The sequence below is a fragment of the Eurosta solidaginis genome, chromosome 3 (genome assembly GCF_040869045.1).
Source record: "Eurosta solidaginis isolate ZX-2024a chromosome 3, ASM4086904v1, whole genome shotgun sequence".
In the NCBI taxonomy this organism is placed as follows: Eukaryota; Metazoa; Arthropoda; class Insecta; order Diptera; family Tephritidae; genus Eurosta; species Eurosta solidaginis.
Window position 1 is genome coordinate 159,085,539 of NC_090321.1, and position 11,469 is coordinate 159,097,007.

Below are 11,469 nucleotides of genomic sequence, written 5' to 3' on the forward strand. Positions count from 1 at the left end.
TATTTTTCCAGAAAACAGTTGTTGCACTTCGTGAGCGTCTCCAACAAATGGAATGAACGTCCTGAACTTGTATTGGGTACATACGAGTTTTTGTGTAAGAAATGTGTGGGTACCGATAGCTCTCAAGGTAAACCTCAACCCATATCCAACATCAATGCCTCGCAATCAATTGTGGACGCTGTACGCACTACATTGGGTCCACGCAGTATGGACAAGCATATTGCTGATTGCAGTGGTAAGGCCACAATTTCAAATGATGGTGCAACCATTATGAAACTATTGGATATTATGAATCCAGATGTAAAACTCTAATCGACATCGCCAAATCTGAAGATGCTGAGGTAAGTTTTATATTAGAATGTGTAGAATAAAAATGTTTCTCTTATCAGGTCGGCGATGGCACTACTTCAGTAGTATTTTAAGCATGTGAAATCTTAAAACAAGTTAAGCCATATGTTCAGAAAGGCGTGCATGCACGTATCATCATTAAAGCTATACGTAAAGCATTGCAATTATGCATGATAAAATATGACATGGCTGTACATGTCGAAGCGCCAATCAAAGGAACAACAAAGTGCTTTATTGGAAAAATGCTCTGCCACAGCAATGTCCTCCAATGTCCAAGAGTATCAGAATGGCGTCTCCTGTACAATAAACTAGCTAAGTAAGGCCCCAATGTTGTGTTTTCTAAACTACCAGTTGGTGATGTTGCTACACAGTATTTTGCAGATCGTGATATGTTCTGTGCTGTTCATGTACCAGAAGAAGATTGGAAATGTAGAATGAAAGCTTGTGGTGGTGCTGTTATGACTACAGCTAATGATATTAATTCAAGTGTTTTGGGTCAATGTGATTACTTTGAAGAACGTCAGGTTGGTGGTGAACGTTTCAACATTTTCCAAGGTTTGATAGTGGGTTTGACATTAATTTAATTTTTATAGTTTATAATTATTTAAAGGTTGCGTTAATGCTAAAACATGTACATTGATTTTACGTGGCGGTGCCGAACTATTTTTGGAAGAAACTGACCTTCGTTACATGATGCTATAATGATTGTGCGGCGTACAATTAAACATGATTCTGTTGTTGCTGGTAAGTCAAAATACAAATTGAAAAAAATGTCTAATCCTAAATTGTTAAGTAATATTATGAAAAGATTGTGTCCAACTCCGGAAGAAAAAACTATAAAATTTGTGTCAATGAAATGATAATTATTGCCTTTGGTTGTAGTTTTGAAGCATCGTCTTCGAGTACCTTCTGGTCATATATGCAGTTTCTTTTGCCAACTACATACCTGTAAGGCGTTAAGATGATCAGTAACGTCGCCGTGGACTCGTTCAGTGTAATGTGTAATGGTGACTCCAACTTCCTCGTGGAAATAGGGGGTGGGGCGGGATGGCTTAGAAGGTTTAAAGTGATGATATTAATCGTTCCCGAGATTGTTGTTGTTGTTGTAGCAGTGCTTCGCCCCACCTAACAGCTGCGACCGATCACAAATTGTCATCAATATCCTCTAACGGGAGTCCAAGGAAACTTGCTCTTTCAACAGGGGTGGACCACAATGAAAGGGGTGTTAGAGGCGTTGGTTCCACATTGCAAATAAAGAGATGGTTGGTGTCATGTGGGGACACATTGCAAGCGGAGCATACATTTTGTATGTCGGGGTTGATTCTGGATAGGTAAGAGTTTAACCTGTTACAGTATCCAGAACGAAGTTGAGCTAGAGTGACTCGCTTTTCCCTGGGGAGTATGCGGTCCTCTTCCGCATGTTTTGGGTACTGTTCATTGAGTACTGGATTCACCGGGCAATTCCTAGCATAGAGGTCCGACGCCTGTTTGCTGAGTTCACTGAGGACCTGCTTGTGTTTTTTTGCTTCATACGGCTGAGTTCTCAGGTGCCGTATTTCCTCATAATGCTTACGGAGATGACTCTTTAAGCTCCTAAGCGGTGTTGGATCATCAATCAGATGTCTGTTGGGATGCCCAGGTTTCTGGGTATTTTACAGAAACTGTTTGGTTAACATTTCATTTCTTTCCCTTATTAGGAGTTTTCTCGCTTCAGGTGGTGTTCCGAGGACATAAGAAGACAGCCCGTAGTGGTTTTGGGGCAGTATTTTGGCAGGCCTGTATTTTCTTCCAGTGAGTAACCTTTAGGCTTGGCGACCATATCGGAGACGCGTACCATGCAAACGTCTATTTATATTTACCCCAAGTACTGCCGATTTATCGAATTATATTAAATATTTGTTACAGCTCTGGATTTTCTTTACAATTGCTAGTGCATGCTCTCCAAAATGTAGATCCTGATCGAAAGTTACACCCAAGATTTTAGGGTGTAAGACAGTCGGTAGGGTGATGTCATATGGTCGACATTTGGCGCGGCCATGTTTTAAATAAGGTCACCGATGATTTGGTTGGTGACAATATCAGGTTTCGCGAGGCGACGAAACTGGAGAGATTGGCGAGATAGCTGCTTATTTTATTACAAAGCTCATTTTAGGAAACAATAGCATAGGCGTAGAAGCAATAGTGACTCCTGGTGGTAAAGGTAGCTATTGATATGTAGAAGTTAAACAGAAGTTTGAATATGAGTTTTTTTTTTTAAGTTATTGCAAAAAAATGTTGAGGATTTTTAATATCTTACCAGGTACCTTTGTACATGTTTCTAAGAATGAAGAATAAAACCTATTCAAACTCAATTTTCAAAAGGACAAAGCCGCTGATACTTCGCTATACTTTAACATACAATACTTTACCCCATTTTAGCACAACTATCATTTTTTGATTTTATTAAATTTTATAAAATGTTTCTTCCTCTACAGTTCCATTTCCGTATTGGATGGTAAATATGGCTTTCGCATTTTCTCCATCAATAACTGTGACAAGGTGGAAGAAATCTATGCGCGTAAATCGCAACATATTATCTTGGTCGAGCGTTTCTGCAATAGCTCTCTAGTGGTGGTGGTGACAGCAGAGAAACCCAACTGTTTACAAATGTTACACTTCAAAAAGAATCAAAATATCTGCGATTGCGTCTGCGGCTCAAATACCCACAGTATATAAATGAATCGAACGCACCCAATTGTCTGCCTAACGGAGAGTATACATATTCATCAAATCGAAAATATTGCACCAAACGAACTGGGTCTGAATACTGAAACAGTACACGTATTCAAAATCGATGAGAAGGCTGTGAAGATGATATAGGGGAGTTGTTGAGTAACATACGAAAACCACTTTAACCCAGTATCATATTAGACAGTATCATATCTTTTGCCAACACAGGTTAGCGATGTGCTTGCACAGGAAAATATTTCAATTGGAAAACAAAAACCAGTTAAGAGAGTTTATGTTATTATTAAAGTACTTACTTTTCTTTATATCAACTGTATTAATTTGAGTTGCAATTTCATGTGCATATATAATAAGGGATGTCGTGATACGATTGCTGTCGGAATTAGATTTGAAACCAATCAATACTCCTGCTAAGGGTTGCAGAATTATTGCTTGAATGATTAGATTTAGAACAATAATAAGTCTGACTCAATTACTAGTCGTACATTTTTAAGTTCATCAATTACGACAGCAATCGGATTCCACACCTTTTAATATTCTTGATCTGAAAAAACAGTAAATCTAATCAAAATTTCTACTTAGCTTTAAGTTGTAAACTGAAATTGATTCAAATAATCAAATTTTTTATTCGAAACCTTGGAAACAAAAATTTGAGTGAATGAATATAACACACTTATGAATTGTCCAAATATAAAGTTAGCTGCTGCAGCAATATAACTCAAAGCAATTAATATATTTTTTATGTTATTATTAAAGTATTTACTTCTTTTTTATATTAAATGTATTAATTTAAGTTGCAATTTCATGTATATATGAGGCCCCAAGATGCAAAACCAGATGAATCCATGATATGTAAAACTTAGAAAAAGCACAAAAAATTTTTAAATTTGTTATGAATGAAAATTTTTATGAATTTTCAATACGGGTTTTTAGAATGTTGCTAGGCGATGCAATATTGTCGCAATTTAAATATTATTTTAAAATATCTGGTTTTGCATCTAGGCGCCTCATATACACCATTCTTTATTTGGAAAAAAATTACTAAATCTAATGATATGTTTTAAATAAGTGTTTATATTATATGTTATGTTTGGTTATAATAATTAAAAATAAATATTGAAAATTCAATTTTTTTGGTTGATATTTTATTCATGTGGCTGCTCCAGGTAACGTAAATCGGGAGGTAAAATTCAAGTTATATGGCGGTATTTAAATGGTAAAACCGCGGTAAAATTGATTGTCAAATGACTCGAAAATGTAGAGTGAAATGACCAAAAATTTTACCGCCATTTGACGCGCATTGTGACGTGTGTGAGCAGAACAGTGCTATGCTCACATCCTATAAGTGCGAGCGGAATGCACACGGTTTATCCTTAAGAAACGTTACGATACACCAATACATGAAATGCTTGAGGGCCCAAATTGGCTAAGTGTTAAACAACTCATCGTATACTATACTTTAAAATTTATACCTAAGATTAAAATAGGAAATCAGCCGAAATATCTAAACGAACGACTGATATACAACAAAGAGGTTCACGGTTACCAAACAAGAAACAGAAACAACTTTCGCCTGCCGCCAGTACGATCGGAGTTCGACAAGAAAAATATATACTACGAAGGACTGAGAGAATACAACGATCTTCCAGTTGAAATAAAACAATGCCAAAACATCAATGAATTTAAGAAATTATTGTATAATATACCTTTCAGATAATGAATTCATAGATATACAAATAAGTTAGGTCTACAAGACTGTATAAAATTAAATAAATAAATAGGTACGAAATGGGAAAAAAGTGTAAAAAAGTTACCGACGCCCAAACAAACGTGACTAAAATTTAACAAGGGGCGTGACCGCACGATGACGGTAAAATGGCAAGTCAGATGACGTGGAGCGTTTTTACAGGGATGAAATCCAATGTTATCGGTTTAGTGTTCGAATTGGAATTAGTGTCGGTTTTAGGTGTCACCATGGTTCAACTATATACAGGTTGGCTCATCTGTAAAGCAACAAAATATGTCTGTTCAAATTGTCAAAATCTGTGTATTGGTGTTGGTGCGAATGGTATGGAATGGAAACATAAAACTTAGCAGTTTTTGTATGTGTAAGTAAAATGTTGCCAATGTGTTGGTTTCATTTTGAGTTTGCCATCTCCTTTTGACAATCCCTTCGACCATGCAATGACATAAATAAAATCAGCTGATGAGATGAGCCAACCTGTACATAATTGAACCATGGGTGTCACAGATTTTGCTATCGGAAACAATCCAATCAGTTAAATGCTGTTGGATTTAATTTTTTCCTAGTATTATTTCTCTTGCAGTAGAGTGTTTTCTAAAAATGTAAGTAAATAAAGGTTTATTTTATAAAAATAAATGTAAATTTACATATATTTTCATTCTTAATAGAGGAAAACATAAAAATTCAATGCAAAACAGTATTTTGATTGAATTTATGGAGAAACATCCAGATATTGCGAAGGGCTTCACGAAGCACATCATTTAAAATCGTTGACACCGTGCTTCTACCTACACTAATGCTAGAATCCTTGCTAACTGATCTTTGATAGCGTCCTTCAGCTAAAAATTGTAGCGTTGCAGCTAGTTGCAGCACTGGCAGAACTTTCGAGCGAGTTAAGCGTCCTTCAATGGTGCACAATACCATTCGGAAAGCCTCTTTGTTTATGCGATAGTATGCAATATATGTATGTAACTGCAAATACACTATAAATATTTAGAAACCCACATTAAGAAATATTTTTAAATACGCTGTCTCTGGCAACTCAAATGGATTGCTGCGATCTCTCCAAATTTTCCTTTTGACCTTCTCGCAACTTTCTTCTTCCAATAATATAAATGCCACAACTGCTGATGCCATTTTTATTTTTACAAATCTGTGCTAGAATATGTACATACATTCTATCACAATATTCTTTAAAGTATATCATAAGCAACGGAAGAGCTCTTGCTATATTTGATGCAGCCATCCAGAAATTGCGCAAGGATTTTTTAAGAAGGCTTAAATAGATTTTGGCATATGACGAAAGACGAATTCAACTCGACTTGGCCGCCAGAAAATTGCTTTGCTGAATGGAAGCAGACAACTCAGGCGTATTTCTGTTATCCCGCCGTCTTCTTCTTCTTATGCTCCTCTGTTGATGTTGCTGTGGCACCAATTCATTACTCATTTCAGCGAATACCACATGAAATGCAATACTGTGTATTGTTTATATTTTATTTCTTCATGGTCCTTTCCAACGCCTTTTCCCTATGCGAAAAAACGCAGACCTGTACTCAACTTTACAAGGTAATAGTCTAGTTGAGGGGTCGACTGCTAATACGCCACCAAAAATATCGAGAGAGGTGTCAAAAGACGCGTATTAATCTCGAGAACAATAATCCGATGGCGGAAAAGAAAAATTTTATCTATGCCCGGAGATATTTGCAGTTGAAGTTGGCGTTTTTCACGTGGTTGTTGTTGTGTTAGTACCCACAAAAAAATTGTGTATCACCGTGGCGGTAGCCACGGTTATAGCACACCCGGACTTGGCATGGTTTAGCCCAGTGTTATTTTTTATAAGCGCGGCCGAAGGCCGCCAACGCAGAAAGGTGTTCTGCGCAAAAATACTATGGATCCCACCCCCCGGTTTCGGAGGTACCCGCGGGTCTTTTCGGTTTTTCGTTAATCAGCCCTATTTTTGAATCCATCGTATACTCGATTTTCGTAAATTCTACGAAAGTACGTTTACTGAATCCATCGTAAGTTCGAAATTCGTAGAAAGCCTTCACTGAACACACTCGAACTGTGAAATCATAGTTTCGTACAAAATTTCTTCGACGCGTATTAGTTTGCGGGAAAAAATAAAATCATTAAAAATTCAGAATAAAAAGGGATATTAAACAAATAAAATATAAGTATATTAAAAGTGATATGTATACTAATTTAATTACACTCTATTGTTATAATAGGTCAAAAATTGTCACAACTCGCCAACAATGTTCCTGCTTACTTGACCTATTGCAGCAGCACCCTGAAATGGCGCTAGGCTTTACAAAGTGCCCAACGGAGGAGGTTAACAAATTTTGGGAAAACATTGCAAATAGTATTGCGCCACCAACAAAAGATGCAACTATCTGGAAAAAAGTAATGCTTTTGTAATACGTATGCATATCGGCAACTTAGCTTCACAGATTTGGAAGAAGGCTTACAAGAATTAAATTACTAAAATATTTATTTTAATTTTTAAGGGTCTTATAATAATGACAATTATTGCAAAAATTATAAAACATGATTACACCCTGAAACCTATATTTTTCGTAGAACTCCCTTTTCACGCTACATTTCTCTTCGTTGGTCATATCTAAGTATATCAATTGTGGACATAGCCGCGTTTGGAAAATTAGTAAGGCATCTTTCAAAACTTTGGAAAATGTGGTCTGACACATCGGAAAGTGAAAATCTTTTCCAACTCCGTGCTGATAGCTACCTTCCGCAAAAAAAAAAGTTTTACCGATGCTAAGTGAATTATAGAACTCCTTGAACATGACCCACCGAACGGTGTACTTCCTTCATTTATAACACCGAGCACGTAGGTAAACTGTAAAGTGTCCATCTTGGACACTCTTATATATATATATACTGTGCACACACACACACACCGCACTTACGCTAAACTTGTATTGTCTTTTAGTTTCTTCTCCTTTTGTTAAATAAATGAAGTCGTTTTAATTTTTAACACTTAGTTTTTTCCTTTTATTCGCAATTTAGTTCTATCAGTAAACCCTTTTCATTTTAAACTAGTTTCCTTTGTGTACAACTTTATTTAAAACAAACTTTTAGTTATTTATGTATTTTATGTTCTCTGTCGACTGTTCTTTTAATTATCTTTCCACTACAACTTGTAACTTTTTATTTTTTCTAATTTTTAAGTTCGCGTCTGATGCGTGTGCCGGTATACTAAAAACTGAAAACTGCCGCTAACCCAACTATGTAGCTAGGCAGCTTTTCTTTACGTTGCTTAGCAACGATATTAATGATGGCGTCGATCAACGGCAGTTTCAACCAATCAGAAACTCTCCAAATTGCTCGACTCTAACAATTTTAGTGATGCCGAGTGCATCTGATGTATGGTTGCATCTTGGACATTTCCAAAGAGGGTTGCCATCTACAATTTATTTTAATGTATTTTAATTTGGCACTACATCTTCCCCCTTTAGAAAAGAAGAATTTGGTAAGATTAGTAATTAATCTTGCCACATTCTTCTTTAGGCTTTAATATGTTGTTGTAATGTTATGAACGAAGGAGTTTGCTAGCATTAGGGTGCTCTACCCCGGGACTCATTCGTTCATCGCAGTGCAACTTCTAAAAAGATGATTAAAAATGAAAGTAATATTTTGATTAAGGTGAAATATATAAAAGTTAGTTTAAAATATTGAATTTACTGTTTGAAGTAAACCGGTTTTTTTTCTTATTGTAAAATCTACCTAATTAAATGTATATTTGTTTGTTACATTTTTGTTTAGCCTTCATTGGCGGTTTTAAAATATATTTACATGATTAATAATAGATTATTAGATTAATTAATTTTTTGTACTCGATTTTTGTGTACAATTTTTTCGTTTTCTTTACTTATTTCACAAATAGTTACATTTGGCCCATCAATATTCTTTACTATGTAGGGACCTTGATATATATTTTTATGTTTATTCCTAGGTTCTGTTTGTACTAAAACTCTATCATTAATTTTAATATCTAAAGGCTTAGCAGTTTTATCGTATAAATCTTTATTTCTAATCTTATGCTTATTAATCAAATTTTTTGCCATTTTATGCGATTTTTGCATTCTAAACTTAAGCTCTTTTGCGTAATTTTCTACGTTATAGATCGGATCAATTTGCTCTTTTTGCAATTCATGTGGCATTGTAGTTTTTCTGCCAAATATTAATTCAAAGGGAGTAAATTTATTATCAAAAACCGAACTACTTGTAGTATTGTGTAAAAATGTAAAGTATTTTAAATATGTATCCCAATCTGAATACGTTTCATTCAGATACGCACGTAAGTATTCGTTAAAGACTCTATGATTTCTTTCAACAGTACCAACAGTTTCGTGATGGTAAGCTGTTGAGAAATCATGATCAATCTTTAAAAGTTTCGTCAATTCAGAGAATAATTCGTTTTTATATTCCGTTCCTAAATCGGATCTAATAGCTTTCATTGTACCATATGTTAATATAAAGGTTTCAAAAATAGCGCAAGCAATAGTTTTTGCTGATTTATCTGGTACAGCTACTGTTACCAGGTATTTAGAAAAGTCACAAATCATAGTAACAGCGAACTTGTTACCATATTTGGATTCCGGAAGTGGACCTATTGTATCGACAATTACTACGTCAAAGGGTTTGCATGGGGTTGGAGTCAACACAAGATTTTCCTTTGTTTTTGGTTTTACTTTATTTAAAAGGCATTTATTGCAATTTTTGACAAATTTAGCTATGTCACGAGTCATATTTTTCCAATAGTATTTTGTTCTTAATTTGGAATATAATCGTTTTGTACCGCAATGACCGCCTAACAAAGGGTCCTCATGATAAATTGTCATAAGTTTTTGTTTTTGCTCTGTTTCTGTTACAGTTTCTACAGAGTCTGTTAGTATTATTTGCAATGATTTTAAAATTTTATTACCGCTGATTTTAAAATTTGTAATCGAAAATTCTTTGAAAAATATATCATTCTTTGGCCATTCTAACTGCTTAATATTGTGACTGCCGGCTGCTTTTTCAAGCCTCGAAAATAACTTATCTAAATTTGTTTTTCCGTTAGCATTCACAAAATTAAGTAAATTTAATTTTTTATGTTTTAAATGCGCATAAATTTGTATATTAGAGATCTCATTATTTTTATTAAATTGTATAGTCGACTTTATTCGCGGTATCTTTTTTGAAAAATTGTATGAAAATTTGTCATAAACTTGTACTTTAGGCGTTTCGCAAAAAGTATCAGTAAAATTATCGTCTTTATTTTGTAAATCCTTTTGTTTGGTTTGCGATCGCGTTTGGACTGCTAAAACATGCTTTGTAGATTCTTTTATTTCGTCTATACTAATGCGTGAAAGAGCATCAGCCACAACGTTAGATTTTCCTTTTATGTATTCAATCGTAAATTTATATTCTGATAGTTCCATTCTAATTCTAGAAAGTTTAGACGAAGGGTCTTTCATGTTAAAAAGATAAACTAGTGGTCTATGATCAGATTTTACTGTGAAATTTGTACCGTAAACATATGGACGAAAATGCTTTATAGCGAAATGTATTGCTAGGAGTTCTAATTCGATAATTGCTTTTTTCTGTTCTGCTTTATTAAAAGATTTTGACGCGAAACAAATTGGTAAATCGTTATCACCGTGCTTTTGGCTTAATATAGCGCCACACCCACTCTTAGAAGCATCTACTGTAATTATAAATTCTTTTGTGAAGTCAGGGTATTGTAGTAGTTGATGAGACATTAATGCTTGTTTTAGTTTTTCGAAAGCGTTTTCGCACGCTTCGTCCCAAACAAATTCAACTTTTTTCCTGTTTAAACGATTTAAAGGCGCTGCCAGTGACGCAAAATTCGGTATAAATCGCCTGTAATAATTTGCAAATGCGACAAATCGCCTAACCGCATCTTTGTCTTTTGGCTTAGTATACCTTTTAATAGCGTCTATTTTTGAATCGTCTGGCAGCAAACCTTTTGACGTACATTTATGGCCTAGAAAAGTTACTTCAGAACGAAGGAAATTGCATTTGATTGGGTTCAGCTTTAAATTAAACTTTCTACAGGTTTCGAAAACTTTTTCCAAATTTTTAAGGTGGTGTGTCTCACTACAACCAATGACGATAACGTCGTCAATATACATAAAAGCCTGATTTGGTGAAATTCCTGAAAATGCTATTGACATCATACGAGAAAATGAGTTTGGTGCAATATTTAACCCGAAAGGTAAAACTTTCCAACGAAAAGCTCCTCGATCTGTACTGAAAGAAGTTACGTCTCTAGATTTAGGGTGAAGGGGTATTTGGTGAAAACCAGAAAAAAGATCTAAAGTTGAAAAGTATTTGGCTCTGCCAAGATTGTCGAGTATGTCATCAACGCGTGCTAGTGGAAATTTGTCGGCTATGAGCTTTTTATTGACTGCTCTGAAATCTACGCACATACGATACGACTTTTTGCCTGTTTGATCTTTTTTCGGTACCAGAATTAAAGGACTGTTATAATTTGAAAAACTAGGTTCGATTAAATCATTCTGTAATAGGTTTTCGACTTGTTTATTGATTTCTTCGCGTTGTGTGTATGGCAAACGGTAATTTTTAATATAGACAGGAGTTTTGTCAGTTAGTCTAAGTTTTTG

The 11,469-nt window shown here is 35.0% G+C and overlaps 1 protein-coding gene across 2 annotated transcripts; it reads left to right on the top strand.

Moving 5' to 3' along the window:
- Window positions 1–212: 212 nt before the first annotated feature.
- Window positions 213–4,184, top strand: LOC137246717 (T-complex protein 1 subunit eta-like). Of its 2 annotated transcripts, XM_067777724.1 has the most exons (5): window positions 213–341; window positions 390–664; window positions 720–903; window positions 959–1,092; window positions 2,823–4,184. In XM_067777724.1, exons 3-4 carry the CDS (start codon window positions 738–740, stop codon window positions 1,048–1,050), a joined length of 258 nt encoding a protein of 85 aa, XP_067633825.1. In that variant the 5' UTR covers window positions 213–341; window positions 390–664; window positions 720–737; the 3' UTR covers window positions 1,051–1,092; window positions 2,823–4,184. The 2 variants fall into 2 exon arrangements, with proteins under 2 accessions (XP_067633825.1, XP_067633826.1); XM_067777725.1 differs by having other exon boundaries at window positions 216–664; window positions 730–903.
- The last annotated feature ends 7,285 nt before the right edge of the window (window positions 4,185–11,469 follow it).